Source organism: Cynocephalus volans, chromosome 5 (assembly GCF_027409185.1).
Source record: "Cynocephalus volans isolate mCynVol1 chromosome 5, mCynVol1.pri, whole genome shotgun sequence".
NCBI lineage: Eukaryota > Metazoa > Chordata > Mammalia > Dermoptera > Cynocephalidae > Cynocephalus > Cynocephalus volans.
In genome coordinates, this window is record NC_084464.1 from 32,662,829 (window position 1) to 32,685,589 (window position 22,761).

The 22,761-nt window shown below is 44.9% G+C and overlaps 1 protein-coding gene across 3 annotated transcripts in view; it reads left to right on the plus strand.

The window, feature by feature from the left end:
- The first annotated feature begins 4,153 nt into the window (after nucleotides 1-4,153).
- The window catches only part of E2F3 (E2F transcription factor 3), a 70,582-nt gene continuing 51,974 nt past the window's right edge, over nucleotides 4,154-22,761 (plus strand). For 2 of the 3 annotated variants that reach the window (XM_063096672.1, XM_063096673.1), the window contains exon 1: nucleotides 5,453-5,702. In XM_063096672.1, coding sequence (XP_062952742.1) covers nucleotides 5,685-5,702 — 18 coding nt within the window. In that variant the 5' untranslated portion in view covers nucleotides 5,453-5,684. Of the gene's footprint in view, nucleotides 4,532-5,452; nucleotides 5,703-22,761 lie in introns of those variants that run through there. The other variant, XM_063096671.1, reaches the window with a different exon arrangement.

Genomic DNA, 22,761 nt, shown 5'->3' on the forward strand with positions numbered 1-22,761 from the left:
TCTACCTGAAGATTTAATATTGAATTCCTAGAACTGTTGAATAGTATTGTTTCTTGGGAGTTATTTATACAGATTTTATGGACATTGGCAAAATTGTATCTCTAAATTGAAAATGAAGAACTTTAGAGAAGATTATAATTCAAACTTGATATAAAGATATAGAAATATACTGTGCATATAGTACATGCATGTGTGTGTATGTATATATAAATGCATGTATGTGTGTGTGTGACTAGGAATCCAGAGCTTATGTTAACTGACAGGATGAGAAGGAGCAGGAGAGAGATTAGAAATACCCGTCAAGGCATTTAGGCACAGGGGTGGCAATTTTAGCTGTAGCAATGGGAAGCAAGGAGAAGTCCAAAGGTATACACCTGACTCTGGTCCTGAGTCACTAGTGCTCAAGGAAATTACCTGGAGGACTTGTGAAATGCAGATTCTTGGGCTCCATCTCAAAGGATCCTGATTCATTAGTGGGGTTAGAGCTCAGGAATCTGCATTTTCACAAGCTCCTCACATGAGTCTATATCACTGGTCTGCAGGTCATACTCTGAAAAATTATCAACAGGGTCTACAGCCCAGGCTAGCAGTTAGCATCATTGGTGTCCAGCGAGGAATGGTATGTTGACAGGAATAAAAACAAGGTGAGTAGGAGTTGAGAGGGTTGAAGCTTCAAGTAGGCAGGATAATAGGCTGTATTAATTTCCTAGGCTTCCATACAAATTACCACAAACTGGGTGGCTTCAAATAATAGAAATTTACTCCATCACAGTTCTGGATGCCAGAAGTCCAATGTCTGTGTGTTGGCAGGGCTCTGCAAAAGATTTTGATCCTTGCCTCTTCCATCTTCTGGTTGGCATTCCTCGGCTTGTGGCTGCTCACTCCAATCTCTGCCTCCATTTTTACATGATTTCTCCTCCTCTCTGGGTGTCTCTTATAAAGACACTTGTCTTTGGATTTAGGGCCCACCCCCAGGTAATCCAGAACGATCTTTTCTCGAGATGCTTAGCTTAGTTACATCTGTAAAGACCCTTTTTTCCTCCAAATAAAGTTACAATCACAGGTTCCAGAGATTAGGATGTAGACATATCTTTTGGGGGCTACCATTCAACCAACCACACAGGTCAATTCTAGGACAACTAGCTGTCTTGGGCCTCTGTCACAGCGAGAAAAAGGGTGGGGGGTTGGCAAGAGCAATCTGGCTTTACTCATATTCAAGGAAAGGTGAGGAGGGCTCAGACTTAGGAGCCAGCTGGAAGCTGGGCACTGACAGATGAGGAGGTGGGAGTGGGATGAACAGCAGAGCTGACTTTATGCTATGATCCTATATTTCTGAGTCAGGGTTCTATAATCCCTACTAACCAGGACACAACTACACTCCTAGTCATAAGTAGCTTCCACTTACTGAGCACCTGCTATACACTTGTCACTTTATGTTTATTATTGCCTCTTTTCATCATAACCTTGCGATATGGGTTTCCATTTAACACACGAGAAAACAGGCTTTTAAAGATTAAAGCTACATAGCTAGTAAGTGGCAGAGCCAGGATTTACACCCAGACCATTCTGACTTCAATGCTCATTATCTTTCTACTAAAATATGCTACCTGTCTATAAATTAATAGCATATCTCAAATTTCAGCACCTTAACTTCTAATATCTCCCCTCTTCTTTGAACTCTTCCCTCCACCTCTTCATACTGGAGTTCACTAGACATAAAATGTCAAAACATTTGTTGCTCTACCAAATACCCTACATTAAAAAATATAATTTGGCGAAGGTAGAATGATAAATATTTCAAACCTTTCGAAACCAGAAACACAGGTGTGGGTCTGGGTTGGGAACACTTACTTTCTTGTGACTGTGTCATATTTAACTTTGCAATCACTTATGGGGAGCTCCAGCAGGGATTTCATGCACAGTCCCAGTTCCAGAGGCTTGTCTCTAATTGTAAGACACAGATCTGTATATAATGACTGTGACTCATAGGTTGCACCACCCCTCCCTCACAACCCCCACTACCACCACCAAATGTGTGTTGCCAGTGATATTCTGCAGATAGTTAGTACCCAAGCACAATTCTAGTTTCCTCCAGGGTGACCCGTGGTGGAAATCAACATTGATGGAACAAGATCAAGGAAGTTGCTAGTATATTATAACTCCAGGACCAACTAATCTGCCCTAAAGTTAGTGTCAGTTCTATCAGTGTCAGCAGATGTTTGGGTACTTGGCTGTGGGTCCTCAACTAGCTTGAATGCAAAACCAAAATATTCCTGAACTTGGTGCAAGGTTTAATAGTATATTTAACTCAGCCTGTTTCAGAAAAGGTATCAGAACAAAAATATTAAGGAGTTCTAGCCTGAACTGACATATCTCGTCAGGACTTTCATCGGACTCAGAGTATACAAGTGTTGGTAACTTAATAATAATAGTAATAATAGTGAAATTCTTGTGAAAGGGCTCAGGGTACTGCAATCCTCAGCACCCGGTAAGCACCAGCTCAGCAACTGTTTTGCACAATTCTTAGTGACTGGAACTGGTCTCAACACGTTCACCTTTCCCTATATTCCTGCAGGGGTCTCTTTTCTTGTTCAGTCTCACAGGAGCAACCTTCAATTTTAAGACCCATGAATACTTGCACCAATAAAGAAGTCAGTTTGACAATCATTTCATATTTTTCTGATGGCAATTTCTAGTTTACTAAAAAAAATTCTCTTTCATAATATTTTGAATAGATTTGGGTTGTCGTGTTTGCTTTCAGTGAGAGAGAACTGCCTAGGAAGCCAAGCATGTCAAGTGCTGGTGCCGGGCGCGCAGCGTTCATGCGGAGCACGACGTCATCGTGGGAAGCGTGTACTTCTTCGGATTACTGCTTGGCGAAATAGAAACCGGCAGATCAGTTCTAGGTCGGCCCTGATCGACTGCTCTGGGTATTTCTGGGCCAGAGGGGGTGTCTGTTGGACTCAAACCAATACTCGTGGTAAGAGTTCACTTGACAAAAGGGTTAATTTTTACTTAAATCCAATCCAGGCTAAAAATGAAGCTACCAGGAACGATCTGGAACGTTAACTAAATGGTGTCCGAAATCGCGTCAGCCAAACCTTCTGCCCCCACGATTCTGTCTGCCCACATGCTTCTGTCTATCACTCTCAGCCTCGGGAACAGCTCTCGCCGCGGCATTGGTTGGATTTCAGGAAGCGAGAAACCCACGATTTAAAGGGCTCGGTTTCCACCTGCTATGGCTTCGTCCGCATGGTCCAACTTGCCTTTGGCACATATTTGGGAGAATCTCCTTATGTTGTCCAACTATTACACTGACTGGTCAAAAGAGAGTTTCCGAAAGTGTCCCCTTGGTCACCTTGACAATTTCTAAAAGCGAAACTTGCGCTCTAGACTAGACCTACACTGCGTCTGCGGGGCGCGGAGTCCCTGCCCAGATCAGCAGCGCCGGCCTGACGGGAGGGCGGGGACGGGGGCGGGGCCTGGACTGGGCGTGGTCTTCCGTGGGAGAGAAGGGCTTTGCCCCACCCCTTAAACCCTGCTCTGCTCCCAGCCAATGAAAGTGGCCTATGCAAATAGGGCCCCTGTCGTCCCGGTAACCATGATGCACGGCAGCCAATGGAAACCCGCAAGTCATGGCTGTGCTCCACGATTGGGACTGAAGTAAGGCGATAGAGGTCCAATGGGCTGTGGGAACGGTCCTCGGCGAGTTGAGGGGCGGGGATATGCAAATATGATTTGAAAAGCCGGCGGGAAATCCGAGTTTCGCGGGAGGACCTTGGCGCGTAAACCGTATCCCTTCATTCATTGTCAGCAGCAGCTTCCTGGAGCCATTTTTCAGCTGCCGGCCGCAGCACCCGGGCTGCCGCCGCCGCCTCGCAATCCGTTGCATCGGCCGCCCCCGACGCCTCCATCCCCCCTCGGGGCCCGATATCCGTGCGGCCGGGACCCTCCTCTCTCCAGAGCCCCGATTATTTTTGGCCCCCGGGGCCTGTGCGGTGCGGAAAAATAAAAAGAAAAGAGAGAGAGGGGGCTCGGAAGCGCCGGGCGGGAGGAGAGAAGGAGGAGAGACTTGGAAACTCCGACTGCAAATAATAAAGAAATTGAAAACAATACATTACTATACCGTAACACTAAAAAGAGCAGGAGCGAGATGAGAAAGGGGATCCAGCCCGCCCTGGAGCAGTACCTGGTGACCGCCGGGGGTGGGGAGGGGGCGGCTGTCGTCGCCGCCGCCGCTGCAGCCTCCATGGACAAAAGGGCACTGCTAGCCAGCCCCGGCTTCGCCGCTGCCGCCGCCCCGGGCGCATACATCCAGATCCTCACCACGAACACTTCCACCACCTCCTGTTCCTCCTCCCTCCAAGGCGGCACCGTTGCCGCCGGCCCCCTCCTCCCCAGTGCCCCCGGCGCGGAGCAGACCGCCGGCAGCCTCCTCTACACCACGCCGCACGGACCCTCCAGCAGAGCCGGGCTGCTGCAGCAGCCACCAGCGCTGGGACGCGGCGGCGGCGGCGGCGGTGGCCCTCCGGTAACACCCTCCCTCCCCACCGTCCCCAGCCCAGGCGGGAGGTGGGCTCGCATCGCGCGGGGTGGTGGGAGAGCGCGGGGCCGAGCATCGCGGGCCTCGGGGGCTGCCCCTCCGACGAGGGCTTATTGTTAGACTTGTCTGCTACCCACCGGCGCCGGGAGGGTCGGGGGGCTCGGGCAGGCGCGCGGGGCAGCGGGGGTTGCCTTGGCACGAACCGCATCAAACACTCCAAAACTTTTCGCCGCCCCCCCGCCCCGCTTTCCCTGCACTTTCCCCTACCCCCACTCTCCCCTCCCCTCCCACTCGAAGCTTCCTCTTTCTCGGGCGTAGGAAGGGGTCACGCCCCGGATGGAGAAGGGGGTGGGGGAGGGAGCAGTGAGCTGGGCAGTGGGTGACTCTGGGGGGTGGCACCCGGGGGACAGTCGGGGTGCTCGCCCCCTCTGCCGGCCTCGGAGTCCCGCTGGCGGCCAGGGGTCCCTGCAGCGTTCCCGGAGCGCAGGGGCTCCGCCGGGCTGCGCTTCGCACATTTTGGGATCTGTAACTCCCAGCAACAAAGGGGCTGGGGGAGGCGGAGGGGAGTCGTGGTGGGGGAGGTGGAGCTGGAAGCCGGGTGCAGGCTGGGGAAGGGGCTGTCGGGGGTGAGGGGCCAGCGGGCTCGCGCTCCGGCCTGGGCGCATCCTGGCGGTGGCGGCGCCCGCGTGGCCCGAGCGCCCAGGCCTTCCTCGCCGGGCCCCGGGCCTGCCCTTGACCCGCCTCTCCCCTTGCCCCTTCCTTCCCCGCCCTGTCCCCCCTCCCCGCCCCCCGGTGACGGAGGGCGGGGGCAGCTGGGTTCCCGTCCCGCCGCCTGGGTCTGTCCCTCTCCCCGGGACCCGCCGGTGACGTTTCGCACACGTGCGCGGAGGACGCGCCTGTGACTGGGGAGGCGGCGGCGGCGGGAGGGGGCGCTGGAGGGGGAGAGGGGGGCACCCACTTCCTCCTGCTCGCCGGCTCCCTGGCCTGGGACGGTCCCGGCGCCCTCGCACCCGCCCCCGGCACCACCACCCTCCCTCTCCTCTCCCCACCCCCCCCACCGGCGCCGCCGGTCTGCTCGGCCCTCCGGGCCCCCTCTCCAGCCGGCCCCCCACCTCCCCCCGGAGCCAGGCTGGTTTCGGAAATGCCCTTACAGCAGCAGGTTAGTGACCGGGACGGCTCGGGGGCCGCCGGCGCCGCGGGGGCACCGGGTTCTACCGGGGGCTGGAGCCCAGAGGGTAGGCGGCTGAGCGGGGTTTTGGAGTGAGAACGGGGGGTTGGGTGCTCGAGGGAAATGAGTAAGCAAGAAAAATCTAACTAAGTAAATGCCCCGGCCTCCGGTTCTAGGGACCTCGGGCCGGGAGGGTCCGCCCCGGGGGGTGGGTATGGTGTTTACGTGTGTTTTTCCTCGGGGCGTATGGATGGGCGATTGAAAACCGGAGGGGGCTTCTCGCCAATGGCCGAGTTGAGCTCTGTTTTCTGTCTTCCTTCCCTTGTGCTGGAGGGGGAGGGGGCGGGTCAGAGGGTAGGGTGTCTGTAGGATTCCCAGGCCACCCGCCACCCCCTCCCTTTGTCCCTGTAATTTATAAAGCGCCTTTGAGAGATGATTTAGGTCAGTATGCGCCTTCTCTTTTTGTTGGTACTAGAAAGAAGTGTGGCCGGGAGGTCTCTCCCTTCTTCCCTTTCTCTCCTTCATTCCCTTCCTCCATGCCTCTTGCTCTTCACCCTCGTGGTGAGGCTTGGCCCAGACGAGGCTAGAACTCAGATAAATGGTTGCTCGATAATTACCAGTGGTGGACCTTACCTTGTCTCAGCTCCAAATGGGTTTATTTTTTGGAGAATGAGGATTTTGCGGGGGTCTTTAAGAAAGTCTCTACAGAGGTGGCAGTTTGGGAAATGGGATGGGTTTGGGAATAATTAAAATTTTTTATTTCCTTACTGTTTCTAATTTTTCCCCGGGGTGGATTTTAACTGCTTTGCAGCCCCAGAGATACTTGCTGAGGATGTGATAGTCTCAGTCAAAGAAGCTCATCGTGGTTTTTTTTTTTTTAGTGACTAGGGTCTGCCAGCAGGGGGGAAACGGAGTATGGTACCTGCTTCCACATACAGTATCCGCTGTGCTGGATTCTCAGTGACAAGAATGTTCCATGCTTTTATTAGCATTGAATACTCTTACTGACTTGACCTGAACATGCTTGGACGTATTTTCAGCATATTAACCCCCTACACAGTTCTGTTACTATATCATAAACCTAACCTGAAACAACGAGCAATTGACATACTTCTTGGTTTGGATTCACATTTATGGGGGATAGTTTTGATAACCAAATTGCTTTTTTCAATACTGGGGCCCTTGTTGGGCCAAGTCTCCAAGAATGTCTAGTCAAATTTATTATATGTAATTTATTGTATTTAAATATATAAAGTATAAAACATTGCCCTCACAACTTTCCAAGTTATTTCAAAACTTTGTCCTCCTTGCCATGAGATTATTCCAGGTAGATATATCCTTTTGAATTGTGCACTCACAAAATATTTTTCATTACAGGACTATAACTGTTACTTGTATACATCTTCAGAAGTATTTTATATAAGATTGTAATGTATGCTGAATCATTGGTTAATCTACATTTTTAAGAGCTATTTCTCCTGGGGGATGTAGGAAATTTATTTAGTCAATGCATACAAAACCCTAAGCACTACATATAAAGTTTGGTCTATGAGACTTCCATTTAAGTCCTGGAATTTAGTTGATATTCTTTCCCTGAGCAGGAACCACAGGATGGAGATAGCTAAGTGACTGGCTTGAACAATGTGTCCAAGAAGCATTGAAAGTTCTTCAGGTGGCCAGTTGCATACCCATCTGGTTCTGACTCCAAGTTCTGTCTCAGGAACATTTAAGAACTTAACCAGGAGCAAATTCTTCACTGTTTTTTTAATGGGGGGGGGGGAATATGTGAGTACTACCTTGCTAGCTGTATAGCCTCTATCATTTACAAGTTGTATGAGCTTAAGCAAATTACTTAGTCTCTCAAAACTCAGTTTCCTTTTCTGTAACGTAGTTACAATAACAATAGTAACTTTAAAGTTCTTTTTAAGAGTTAAATATGATAATGCATGCAAAATATTTAGCACGTTGCTTGGCATATAGTAGTGCCCAGTAAAATTAGTATTCAGAAATGTTATTTTTTATAACTTAGAGAAACATCGTGAGACCATGTGTAGACTGTCCCTTTGTTTATATATATGAGCAGAATGGTTAAGTTTCCTAAAATGATATGTATTAATTATTTATACCTAATTAATTTGGGTTTTTATATAAAACATGGCCATCCTAGCAATGGGAAAAATAGGGACATTTCAGTAGGACATGCCTACATAGAGATGGTGGTGTTAAACTGCCTGAGCATGTGCCTTGAGCTGTGACAAATTTAGGTCAACTCATCCTCACTTTTTTTTTTTTGCCTTAGTTCCACTCTTCCTATGATTCTATAGATCTGCCAAGTTTTGGGTGCAGTTTATGCTTAGTAGCTTTTGGTAAAACTGAACTTTCAACATTCTCTATGTCAGAGACATGCACTAGATAAATTGAATTTTAGATGATGAATGTTGGAAATGGAAGAACTCCAGAGAAACCATAGTCAGAAGTGCTATTTATTCACTGGAGCAGACAGGGCTTCATCATTTTCTGCTTCTTCATTCTTCTAAAAAGAAGCCGAAATTATTTCATTTTTCTTTTAGGAAATTTGGGATCTATTAATGCAAAAGACAGTAGCCTGTCACATCTGATTTAATGTAATCCAGTCATAGCAACCTGCTGATTATACTTTGAGAAAGAAACCTCAATGCTTGAAATTTTCCTCTAAGAATGGAGGAACCCTAGGTGCTATTTCAGCAGGGTCTCTTTTTCTGTACAAAAGAAAAGTACTGGGTTCCTGTGGTTCTGTACTCAATAATCTTACTTCTGCTGAGATATATGGTTGATGCCAGGTTTAAGCTGGGAGAGAATTTTTAGTCACTACATACCCCAAAATGGAAGTTTTAATATAATGCAGTGCCCAGACTTGGGCTGTACGAATAACTCCACTATAATCAGTACCAAGGGCGCTGCACTAATCATCCCTCTGAAACAAAGCATCCTTAAATGCAGCACAGTGAGCTCAAGAACCCAAGCTTGCGAACAGGAAAGGATTTTTTGTTTTTCTATAAATCAACACTTTGTGTAATACTTGGAAGAGTAGATTCTGAGATTAATGTTATGCTGTGTACAGCTAGTTTGAAAACAGAAAATAATACTCTAAGCTTAGACATGAATAAATAACAACACCTGGACATTTTAAAAGATTGGTGCATGGGGCCAGGGGGGCTTTTATTGTGGTTTCTCAGAGATACAGAGCAGTAGTTTTCTTGGAACACTAGTCTTTATTGCCATCCCCCAAAATATACATACCATCCACACTTTAGCACCTTTCCAAGAGACTTGGACCCGCTTGGCAAAGAGCTTAAAATATGTTCCTTTTGTATGACCAGTTTACATCCACTTTCCTAAACTAACCAACCCCTATTCCTTTTTTACCATCCACTTTCTACTAACATTTTTAACTAGATTAAGAGAAAATCAATTGCCTGCGCTCATCAAATCAAGAAACCACCTCAGACAGTGCAAGGTAAAGAAGGTAGATTTCAGTTCTTATCAGATTCTCTGTTTCATTTTGTTTTTTAAAGAGGGGAACTTCCTGGAATTCTTTGAGGTTCTAAGTGTGCGGTTTAATGCATATTTTCATGCTTGTAAGCACTTAAAAATAATGTTTCAGGGGCTGTATTTATAATTGCTAAGAAGCATTTTTTTCAGCGAATCATTTTTCATGGGACTAAGAAGGGAAGATAACTGAGAAAGCGGTAAATATAGGAAACCACTAATGATATCTTCTTCCTCCTCCCCTGATCCTCTCTTTGGCTTCAAACAGTGACTGGAAATGTATCTTACACAAAGAAAGTTACACAACAGACGGTACAAAAAAGCAACAACTGATATGGAGGACAGGAAACTTGCAAGGTGGGGGTAGGGAATCATATAGAGGGATAACACATGTAGCTTTTACTTCATAAAAAGGGAATTGGTTTATTTTCTCTTCACCCTTTTGCTTCAAACACCGACCCCTAAAAGCAGTGTATTTTTAGGACTCAAAGAATGTAGAAGTCATAAGAATGCATTCCCAATCTCCCCCCAACTTTAACTGGGAGTCTGTCTTGAGGCCACTACAATTTTCATGAAGTGATAAAGCCCACTGACTGCCAGATTGTATCACAAAGCCCCAACTTTGCTTTGCTGTGGGACCCGGGCAATGCTGGTCCCAATGCAAGTCCCCCCTTTGCTTTGTAAACTAAGGCAGGGGTTTATGTCAGCTTGAGGTTGATAGCAGTGAAAATTGACAGCTGATGGAATAGGGAGAGAATAAAAAGGATAAAAGAATAATTGACATTGGTCCGCTTTCTATTACTGTAGCCCAACTGTCTGGGGCCATTTGTAGTGTCCATGTAACATTCTTATAACTTGACAGCCTGGAAAAACAATACTTGAGGTTAGCATAGGCAGTAATTGATATTCACAGTGGTCTTGGAATCATAACATTTGGGAGCTGTAAAGCACCAGAGTCCTCATATACTCAACCCCCTTCATTTTGCAGGTGTGAAAAGTAAGGCCCAGTGCAGTTAAATTACGTGCCCAAGGTCATCAGCTAGCTAGTAGCAGAGCTGGAACTGACACTGGAGACTTCTTGAATTCTTACAAGAAGCCTCACTTGCCCAGAGAAGGTTAACCATGTTTCATGTGCCCTATATGGGAATATTGGGATGTGTAAAATACATTTTAGATTTCCTTCAGGAGTGGTTACATATTTTTTAAAAATGTACATATTAAGATGTGTCCTTTGAACAGTTGGCTGTAGAGGAAAAACACCTTATTCCCAAATATACAAGGCTACTTTAGGTGTTAAGTAAAAGGGAATTATTTAAAAAATCAAAGGAATAACTGACTCATAAAAATGTGATAGAATATTTCTAAACCTTTATTCGATGTTTGCAAATTTGATTATTTTCTGTGGATATTTCATTTCTGGCGCCCCAAAAGTGAAACATGCTTCACAGAGAATAGAACTTAAAAGGGGTTTTGAGACTTTCTTGGGGAGAGAGTCACAGTACAGCTCTGGTGTTGGAGACTGTCCTGGGCCATCCACATCGTGAGTGACCGCCATGGTTTTGAGAGGTTCCCAGGCCCTTACCCAGTGACAGTGAACAAGATGCTGTTCCTTTGTGGTGGCTCCAGTAGATTTCTGGTTTAACAAAGTGGCTGACCAGTTAACTCTTTCACAGGAAGTCATCCTCCCCTACAAGCCAGAACTAATTTTCTTAAGATGCCTTCTTTTACTTGTGGAACTAAGAAAGAAAGCTTAAAAATAGAATTGCTTCAAGCCCTGAAGCCTGAAAGTGAAACATAATCCAACACGGGTAGAGCTCACTGACTCTTTAGGGGCACGGATATATGGTTTATCTATGATCCACAAACCAGAAAGGCACCCTGGATAGATGTGTCTAACCGCCTGTGAGCGTTAAGTACCAGTTGATAAGAGTGTAGTTACGAGTGAAGCTGATTTCCTCAGGAAGATTTCTTGGCGGGTGGAGTCTGTCTTAGGAGGTGGAGGCGTTGGATGCCCTTGGCCCTCCCAGCCAGCTCTTGCCTGGCCACCCTGGAGAAACTTAAGGTTCCTCCAGCATGCTCTTGATTGGGGAGAAGGGCTTCTCTCCATTCTAATTTTCATGATCCTGAAGTGTGGTGGCTCTGGACTCTGAGAGTCATGGACAGTGACTTGAAGTCTATAGATTTCACTCCTTCTCCGCACTGATTCTGAATACTCATATTCCTGGATCCCCGTTTCTGATGCTTCAGGGCTGCACGAATATATAACCAGAGCAGCATGCCTGAAGCCCACGCTATCCCTGCTGAGCCTTTTTGCTTCTGGCAGCCCCTTCGAGAGAAGAAAGCTCGTGTGTATATAACTACCCATCCCCGTACCCCTCCCCAGCCAACCCCCCTCCCCCCTGAAAGGCAAAGTGAGGGACAGCTGAGTACAAGGTCAAGCGATGGAGCCTGGAGCCAGAGTGCCTTGGTTCTTATTCTGGCTCTACTTACTAGCTCTGTGACTTTGGGCAAAAGACTCACCCTCTGTGTCTTCACGTCCTCATCTGTAAAATGGGGGAAATAATAGTGCCTGCCTCGTGGGTACCGTTCTCACGGGGTAGGAAGATGAAAGGAGTTCATATTTGTAAGGTGCTTAGACCAGTGCCTAGCACATAGGAAGGATTATGTGAGTGTTAAATAGATACATGGTGGAACTGCTCTTCCCTTCCACAGTTGTCTCATGGTCCTTTTGTGATTTATTTTCTCAACTAGGCCTTAGTAAACACTTCAGCTCTCTAAAAATGTCGGTGATGGGGAGGAGGAGTGAACCATGGGATGGCTTTCGTCTAATGCAGTCTTGAGGGTCCAGGGTCTTTGTATCTCTTTATAAGTTGTCCATTGACATGGGAGAAAGAACTGAAGAATAAGCTTCTATCACTATTATCAGAAGTAATAGCGTCATGAGTAAAACCTTTATTTCTGTGATTAAATGTGTTAATAAAGCGGCACTATTAATATGAATTGCACTATTAACATAATTTCACTTCTGTACAGTAAAGTGTGTCTTAAGACTGAGTGGCAGAAATCGGGGTATCTGGCTCCTGGACCCTGGAAGCCTGGGAGGCCCCACAGTGTGTGTATGTGGGGGTGAGGGCCTGTCTTGCTCCCTGCTCCGGGCCTCCCTTTTCTGTCTCATCTCCCTCTCACCCCTCTTTTTTTTTTTTTTTTTTTAACGTGACATCTTTCCTTCCTCTTACCCCTCACATCTCCTTCTGCCTGGCTCTTAGAAGGATGGGGACTTGCAGCCTTCAGAGGCTGCTTCTGAGACCTATGAAATTAATTACAGCCTTTTCCTTGGCCTTCAAAGTGCAGTGAAATCTTGCCTTTCCCGTTTTGCTTCCCATTGTGCCCAACTCAGATGCGGCCGTGGCACAGCATTTCAGGAGGCCGCAGGTTTCCTTCAGCACACGTGCTCGTGGGGACTTTCTTTTTCCACTCTACCTCACCCCTCTCACTGCCCTCCTGCCCACTGGCTCTTTAAGACCCACACCAAGGGAAACCTCATGCACAGAGCCGCCCCTGAATCCCCAGGGGCTTGGACCTCTCCCTTCCCTCAAGTTACTGCTTCTTTCCTATAGCACATTACAGTCTGCCTTGTATCCCAATCATGCATGTTTTTGACTTACTCCTCCTCCCAATCTACAAGCGCCGAGAAATCAGTCTGGCTTGTTCATCATGTGGTCCCTGCAGTGCCTTCTACGTTGTAGATTCTCAAGTATTTGAGAAGAGGTGTTTTCATTAGACACCTACAATGTGCTCGGCACCCTATTAGTGCTGTTGGGGATGTGAAAGAAGTATGAGGTGTCATCCGCCCACTCTTGAGTTTACAGTTTAGGGAGACAAGCTTTAAATGCAAGTTGATCTGCAAGCAAGACTAAACCGGAGTCAGGAAAAAAACAAGACTCATCTAGTCCTCAGTTGTACTGTGTCGACAGGAAGTACCAGAGGAGCAGGTGAGAGTCACCAGACTCCAGCTGGGCCATGAGAATAGGGAGACCACAGCTCCATGATTGTCAATCTTAGAGTACATCAGGGCACGTATTTCAATCTTCTGGGGCACTTTTTAAAAATGCTGATAGATTAATTAGAATTTCTGGGAGTCAGATCCAGACATGGATTTTTAAAAAATATCCCAGATGATTTTAATGTGCACTCTCTATTGGAACCACTGGGCTACGTAGAGAGGGAAGACAGAGTGTGGGGGGTGGGGGTGTGCATTCCTGGCTGGAGAAATGTGAGCCAAGGGTACGGAGGCAGAAAGTAGGTTAGCATAAGGACGGACCCATTGGGCAGGAGTCATTATGAGGGAATAATAAGACCAAGTGTTGGATATGTTGATAAAATTGGTCTAGAATAGGGGTTGCCTTCCTGTAATGGCCAGGCAGGGAGTAAACGGGGAGGAGAGGGGTACTTGATCAAAGAAAAAATGGGTTATCAAAAGAGGGTTAGGGGACCTTGTCCCAGGCAGTGGCTGCCAGAAGGGAATGCAGGCCTTGTGTGTTGCCAGATCTTCAACCTTCTCAAAATGCCAGAAATCTACCCGTTTTAAACTGTTGGCTCAATTAAAAAGGAAAATGTGCAGGCCAAACAAAACAGGTCTCTAGGCCAGATTTGGCTTAAGGGCTGCCACTCAACAGTCTCTGGTCTGTGGGATAATAATAGCTAATGTTTATTGAGTGGCCGTGTGTATCAAGGGTCCTAAATTAAGTGCTTTACTCGAATTAGCACATTATCCTCATAACAACCTATGAAGTGGATATTTTATCATCCTTGCTCTACACAGGAGGAAACAGACAGCCAGGGGTTAAGGGGCTGGCTCAGGGCCCCTCTAATAAGTGGGGCAACCAAAATTAAACCCAGGGAGCCTGGCTCCAAAGTCTCAGCTTATTCCTGGTTTTTATCCTCTACAGGCTCTGGCATTGTATTAAGTACATAGTAGGAACCCAAGAGACTTGTCAAAAAGTAATAATCCAGTGTTTTCCAAGTTTGCCTGATAATAAGAATTGCCTGTAGCACTTGTTCCAAATGTAGATTTCCAGGCTCTATCTCTATCCTTGTCAGTCAGAGAAACACCAAGATCATCTGATCTTTTGAAACATTTGGGAAGCACTGCTGTAGGTACTTGAAGCTGGACTGTTCAGGTGAAGGTAGGCGCTTCCTGCAGAATCCATGCATGTTATGCTCATCTCAGCTCTTCCTCAGTTGGAGAGAACGGGCCTACCTCATGCCCACCTTTGAAACTTCTGGATTTCCAGGCCATTGCCAAAGGCAAACCATCTTTGGGTTACCCAAAACTCAAAGAGAGTTCCCTAGTGGTTGAGAATCCAAGCTCACGAGGTCCAAGTGGGCACGGGTGCTGCATACCCACACCAACTGGGGACCCCCCCTTAAGTAGTTTGCTCTACCTTGTAGTAGAAAGGCTTTCCATTCTGTCAGGGCTGGGCCTGCCTGGAACATGTAACCAAATGGACAGGAAGCCAGAAATTTGAATGGGAAGAGAACCAGGGCATACCATTTAGAGTATGGGTACATTAGAGTTGATTAATTTGGAAGCAGGACAACACCAGTGATGGTGTGAAAGGCAGGATGGAAGTGAGGGACAGGGTAAGGGACCTTGGACTCCCAGGATGTTTAAAGGCTGGAGGAGTGGAGGAGTCTGAGCTTTTACTCTGATGGTGTGCGCTGTGTGAAGGGAATGGTTAGTTTGGTATGAGTTGGTTGTCAGTGACGCCTTGGGCCATCCAGCTTTCTAAGAGTGAGCACTGGAAAAGTCAGTTTGGCTTTGAGGTTATAATAGAAGTCTTGAAGAAGAATAGCGGGCCAAGAACTGGTCTCCCTAGCTTTAAAAAAAAAAAAAATTAATGTGGTGCCACAAAAACCTTTCATCATTTTCATTTCTCCCTCTGTAATAAGAAAACGAGACAAATTCATCAGGGTGATTTTTGGGGATCAATACTGTCAGGGCTCCCAGAGATGAGCCATCAGATGTTATTTATTATGTGTTTTACCAGGTCTGTGCCTGGCTCCTAGCTGCTTTGAGGAAGCCCACAGTTTGCAACCTCTCAAAGCAAAGAGCCAGCTGGAGAGTGCTGTGCATGAAGAAAGGTCACATAATTATGTCCTGAACCAAGATGGCTCTTTTTACCATCATTTCCTATACTCTCTGATTTTGCTGAATTAAAAAAAAAATCTTGAATTTGCTTTCCTAAGCTCTAGCCTATTAAAATTTAAAAATGAGAGTCTTTCATTACTCCTCTGGAGGAAAGAGCCATGTAAATTTTAAGTATCTTTATAACTGATATTTAAATATGTAATTTGTTTTAAGCCTATTTGCAGCACTCTTTGATTTCACTGATTTTTGTTGCCAGTATTGGGTTGCAAAGTTTGTGACCATTGCACTAATAATGTGGTAAGGTTTCCAACCTTTCATGTTGCTGTTTTCCTTGTTAGCCTTGCAGATGCCTTAATTCTGCAACTAGCACCTAGGAGGTGAGGTTGTCAGCCCTGGAGACCCACAGCATGGTGGTGGGGTATGGAAGGAGTGTTGCACTTGAAGGTCTGACTCTGGAAACCCACTGCCACTTACCAGCTGGTGACCTTTTACAAATGACATCTATGAGCTGTAGTTACCAAAAGTAGTGATCCTGTCTCCTTCGCTGGTTGGAAGGACTAAGTGAGATAGTATTTACAGGCAATATATTTTGTGTTCCTTATTGTATGTCCCCCATGGTAGGAGCTCTTGAGTGTTGGTCAAATCTGAACTCTCAGCATTTTTACTCCCTTCAGGGAAAACAATTTGATAGACTACTTACTGAACACCCACTTTGTGCAGAATGTAGTTTCTGGTACTCTGGGGATTTCAGAGGTGACTAATATGTTCTTCTGGCCCACAAGGAGTTCATGAGGAGACAGGGGAGATGAAACATGTCCCTCAATTAACTAAGATAACTTAGAAGGCAGGGAAGACTGTAAGAAAATGTCAGTAAAGTTTCCTAGGCATCCAAACTTGGTGGGGAGGACAAAGGAGGCTTTTGGAAGTTTTAAACTAGAGCAGGGTTTCAGCACTATTGACATTTTGGCCAGATACTTTGTGGTGGAGGGCTGGCCTTTGCTTTATAGAATGTTTAGCACCATCCCTGGCCTCCACCACTTAGATGCCAGTAGCACCCCACAGTTAAGACATTCAAAATTGTCTCTAGACACTGCTAAATGTTCCCTGGGTGCAAAACCACTCCCAACTGAGAATCACTGAATTAGACTTTGAAAGGGCAGAAATAGGGAATCATATATGCATCTTCTATGTATGGTATATATTTAAATTTTAAAATGTGATATAATGTTTAAAAGCAAATGATTTCTCATAACTGGATTTTAACTTGGGAATGCCTAACCATCTTATGGAACCCCAGAGCTGTGATTCACTGCACCCACTCTTGGTAGTTGGAGCAGAGAAAACATGCTCTGTGTAGTTTTATGATCAGGCATAATATTAATCAGCTGCTAGACGCCTGTCTGTAACTTGGAGAAGAAAAGATCAAAGTCTGCAGTTCAGGGAAGGAAGTTTTGCATTTATCATTGACTCAACTGGGTAATTAAGAGAGACCTTCTGCTCAGGATCAACTTAGCATGGATTTTAATGCCAGCTCCACCACTTCATAGTTAGTTGATTTGGGCACATCACTTCCCCTCTAAACCCTGTTTCCTCACCTGTTAAATGAGGAAAACCATGGTTCCTACCTCACAGGGTTGTTGTGAGGATTGGATGCAATAATACATGCAAAGTGCTGGCTCCAGCCCTGACCGTGTGCTAAACACGCTGACATATTTGTTTCTCATCATCTGTATTTTTATTGTTGTTGTCGTCATTGTTATTAAGTTGAGCTTCCCTTTCAGGGCAGTTCAGCAGCTAGCAGCTGTTCCCTTTGTTGCCGCTTTCCCCAGCACCCATCCCCACTCTGGCCACGGTTCCAGCCGTGGGGCACACTGATTGACTGGACTTATCAAGCAGATATGTACTGAGCACCTAGTGTATGCCAGCCACTGCTCTAAGCGCCAGGGACACAGGAGTGTCAGAACAGACAGAATTCCCTGCCTTTGTGTGGTCTGTGTCATAATCGATGAAGATTTTGCCAGGTAACAAATTCGTTGTTCTTGTGTTTGGTGAATTCCAGTCTGGTCTGGTATTTTTTGTTTGTTTGTTTTGAGAACAGTGGTTCTTAAATGTGTGGTCCTGGACCAGCAGCCTTACTTGGGGAGCTTGTTAGAAATATAAGTTTTCAGGTCATACCCCAGACCTTCTGAGTCAGACAATGGGGATGGGGCCAGTGGTGTATGGTTTTAAAAGCCCCGTAGGTTATTCCAGTGCACCAAGTTTGAGAGCTACTGTTTGAGAAAACAGAACTGGGGAAAAGCCAAGGCCTAAACTGGGCTACATTGTTACATGGTACTATCAAATAAGGTGGTGTTCATATGTGTTTCTAATAACATCAGTTTACCAAGGATAGTCTCAGGTTTACCAAGACAGTCCAAACTGCCAGTACCCTGGATCTCTTCCCTGGGCCTGGCCATCCCTCCTTTAATTTAAGGAGAAGGGCTTCAGGGGGCATCTGGAGTCACCATAGCCCAGGACTCGGTAATGGAAATTCTTAGCCTTCCTTGGGCTTTTCATCACATGATAAGCAAGGACACTGCTTTCCCCTTTTTTTCTCCAAAGACTCTTGACATGTTTGACAATTATTCTTCTTTTATTTCCTTCTCTTTTAATTGTCCTCTTATCTCACACCATTAAAAATCTTTACATCTGTAATCAATTGCCAGTCAGACATACAAGTTTTATCTGGAAATGAAATGGTGGCTCTCTGTACATGTCTGGTAATCTGGGTATTTAAAGATACTGTGAGTAAATGACATGAGAGACTATGGGAGAGCATTCAGCCTGGAGCTGGGCACCAAGTGGCCATTTGATAAATGTTGCTGCAATTCCTGCCCCGTCCCAACTCATTATAAAAACCAATAAAGGTATTAAGTAGACACCATTGTTCTTTGTGTGAAAAGCTTTAGATTACCCACAGTTTGAATGAGTAGGAATAACCATTATATAAATTATAACCAAAATCATAGAATCAGAAATCTTGGTTAGTTAAACTTTTATTTTAAAAACATGTAATTAAATAAACTTTAAAAAAAAAAGAATAGATGTTACCAGATTTTTTTTTTTTTTAATGATGATGGATTTAGAAAAAAGCTTAAATCACATTGGCAGAAATACTTCTGCACTAGCACAGAACCAGGGTCTGCTTGTAAGTATCCTGTCCATTTAACAGCCATCTTTTAATTTCCAAACACTAATTTATTGTTACCATGTTAAAAAGAGTGTTTGGGATGGGTTGATAATTCCTTTTGAAAAAAGACTCTTCAAAATGCACATGAAGGAATATAAGCCTCTGTTATAGCACAGGTTTGTCTTGGTGGTTCTCTCCCAAAAATGTTTCTCTGGCCATTGGTGAGCATTTCCTCTCCCTTTCTGTCCACCTTCAGCCAAAACAACTTCTGGCTACATGGGCAACTTTAACAACTTTAAGTTTGCCGTTTGTGGTCGATCATATTGTAGAGGTTGAGAAAGGAAGGCAGGCAGTACTCATTTCTTGCTTCATGCCTTGCTTTAGAGTATAAGGATCAGCTTCTCCAACTCCCTGACTTTCAGATTTGCTACTCTATATAGTAAGGGTAGCTGAGGTGTGGCCCTTCAGCACCTGCCACCTCTGAAAGTCTAGCATGACTCTGCTACTGCCATCCTTTTCAGAACCAGCTCGGGGGATCGAGGTGTGGGCCTCCCCTCTGACTCGTGGAGTAAAAGAAATCAGAATAGAGCAGCGCTCACTGTGTAGTTGAGTTTCATAAATATCTGTCAGATGAGTCTAGAGACATATTGTCACATTTGACAATAACAAGTGGCCAGGTGTTGAGCCCTTTTGAGTCTCGCTTTTCATTTCCTGTAATAGAAGAATAATAGTGTTAGAGTGGCTGGTTAATTGGCTGCCCATTTTTGGTAAGGTACGTTTCCTGAAATTTTTGCACCTTTGAGAGGTCTCGGTAGGAGTAGGTATAGCCCCCGACTTTGCAGGATTAGGAATTCAGATTTATTGCTCTGGAGGGCTGCTTAGTGTTAATCAGAGTTCTGAAGGCTGATAAACTAGAATGGGAACTTATTAATTTACCCCGAGAAATATAACTGCCAAGTGGACAGTTACAGAAATTGGTATTGCCTGTGTTCCTGATCAGAAGGTTGTTATTAGTTGAGTCAGAATAAAGGAATTGAGTGACCCATGTTAGTAACCTCCAGCTGTGATGTCTCCTCTCTAGAGGTTACCTGCAGAGGCACAAGGACTGCTGGCTGTTTAAGGAACATGTGGACACCGTCATTTACTCAGGTGCTATGGAACATTGACTTTGTTGGCTTTTTTTAAAAGAAAATACTTTTTTTAGTACATGCTGATTATTTTTTTAAAAATTAAAGAACATATAAGTAAGTGGAATGAAAATGGAAATACATTCTTTATTCCTTCCTCCTGCATCCTTCCCAGAGGTAACCACGATATCAACTTGGCCCTTCCCTTTTATATCCATTTGCAAATATGTATTGTATATAAAAGTACAAGTGATTTAAAATACAAAAGAAGCAGATCGAGGCTTGCAAATTTTACTTTGTAATACCTGCAATGCCACTTATTATATAGATATGCCAGAATGTATTTAGTTACTCCATTTGATGGTCATTTCTGTTGTTTCTAATTTTAATTGTTGCTGCTATCAACAGTGGTACATTGGATGTCTATGTACATATTTTTTGTGTGTATGCGTATTTCTGTATGTTATATTTCTGTATGTTGAATTTTTGTGCCACAGGGCACATATGTTAAAATGCTGATAGATTAGGGACAAATTGTCCTCCAAAAAGGCATAACCAATTCCTATTCTTATCACCAATGTAAAGAGTACCTGTTTTCTCATACTCTTTTCAACCCTGGATAACATTAGTTCCTTCTGCAATTTTGCTAGTGATGGTTTTGACAGTGATGCTAGATGGTATCTCCTTAGTTTTATTTTGTGTTCCCTTGATTCTTACTACTGCTACCGCCACCACAGCTGCTATTATTGGCTAATATTTATTGAGTGTTTTTGTGTCAGGAATAGTCTTAAGACCTTTACATCAAATTTACTAAACTTCAACATCCCTGTGAAGTGGGTGTGATTTTTGTCCTATTACAGGTGTTGGAAGAGAGGTGGATTAGTAAATGTAAGCATCTCTGCCCAAATTGTGTTTTTGTGCATTGCATCTTTGAATCCGTTACCGTTTTTGCCATTTTTGTTTACAAGGCTGTCTATAGTTTTCTTATTGAATTATTGGAACTTTTTTTTTTTTTTTTTTGGTCTTTTTCATGACCGGTAAGGGGATCGCAACCCTTGGCTTGGTGTCGTCCACACCGCACTCAGCCAGTGAGCACACCAACCATTCCTATATAGGATCAGAACCCGCGGTGGGAGCGTTGCTGCGCTCCCAGTGCCGCACTCTCCTGAGTGCGCCACAGGGTCAGCCCGAATTATTGGAACTTTTAATGAAATATCGATAGTGGGCTTTCTCTGGTATGTGAGAGAGAGAGAGAGAGAGAGAGAGTGTGTGTGTGTGTGTGTGTGTGTAGTAAATATTTTTTTCCAGTCTGTCATCTTTTAATGTTATCTATGATATATTTCTTCATACTGAAGTTTTGCTTATTTTATATATATAAAATTACAACCTTCAACCTTTACAGTTTATGAGTTGGTGGATTGCTGTAGGAAAGGCTTTCTAATCCCCAAATTATAACAATATTCCCATATATTATTATTTTGATCTTTCACTTCTTTGGAAAGGGGGGGGAGAGAGAGAGAGAGAGAGTGTGTGTGTGTGTTCTGATGTTGTATTCCCAGATGGATAGCCACTTGCACTAAAGCCATTTATTGAATGGTTCAGCCTTTCCCTATGAATTTGAAATGCCGCTTTTATCATATTAAAGAGCGTGTCTGCATGTGTGCACCCATGAGTCTGTGTTGGTCTGTACCTAGAACTTCTACTATGCTCTATTGATAGCTTTGTCTCTTTCTAAGAAAACAGCACACTGCTTTGAATACGGTAGTTTTACGGTATGTTTTGCTATGAATAGGGAAAATCCACCCCCTCTCATCTTATAGTTTTGGGTTTTTTTCATTAAAATTATAGTTTTCATAATTTCTTGCATCTTTACAGATTGGCCCTCTCCCCCATCCACTGTGAATTTAGGGTAAGAAGGAAGCTAATAACTGCCTACATTTGCGGGGTAGTTTTCTGTACTGGGAATAGCAGTAAGCATTTTACATTTTCTATTTCATCTAATATAGCAAACCTTGAGGATTTGTACTAATATCCTCATCCAATAGATGAGGAAAGTGAGGCTCAGTGGTTAAGCAGTTTGTCCAAGGCTGCTGCACTTCTGGACATTGGTAGGATGAGGATCCAGACCACGTCCAGGTGATTTCGAAACCTCTCTTAACAATTAGGCTACCCAGACTCGTGAAATCTTCCCACAGGAAGTGGACAGGCCATTGTCTAGGATGGGATATTAGGTGTTTTTCCATGTCTTGTGGGTGGTCAGTGCCATTTACAGAGTCCAGTGTTTATTGCGTGAAGTGGGAGACCTAACAAAATCTCTCCTAAGGACTTACACACTGGGGCAGCGAGAGTTGAAAATTTTGGCTTTGCCAAGGTATTTGTTCAGATTTGGGACCACAATGAAAAACTGAAGCGAGTGCAAAGAGAAATAAATTATTAGGTGCTTTTTCTTATGCCAGGCACTGTTTAACCTTAGCTGGTAGAGGTGGCTCTGGGTGTGGTTTGGAAAACAAAGTTAAGACACAGCCCTGGATATTAAGGACAGGGCAGTCTGATGGCAGAATCCATACCACAACCCTGGGAGTTGTCTGCCTTTTTGTAGAAAATGCACGTGTTAGCTCTCTAGTGGAGGAACAGATCTGTGGTGGATCTAGAAATGTGTCACTGGAGGAGGGGGCATTTAAATGGTGGCATTTTTCACCTGTGTCTAATCAGTCTACCTAACAGGGTAAGCCTTCCCTTTCCTCAGGTGGTTGCCTCTTCATTTGACTCTCTGGGGTGCCTTCTGTTGGTTCTTAGGGGTGAACATCAGGAAAGCCATTTTCTTTGGAGAAATTCGAAGCTGCCTCCCAAACATAAGTCCTGCTGAGCTCCCGCTGGGAGCCTTGGAAAGGTAATCCTATTTATTAGTAGTAGTATATTGATTTTGTGTGTAAAATGGACCCAGAGGCCTGTGACAATGAGTCCATTTGAAATTATAATTTAAAATATCTAACAGAATAGCTATGCAGAAATACTACCCCAGAATATAAATGATTAGATGCTTAGTGAATTTCTCATGTGTATGTAATTTGCAAT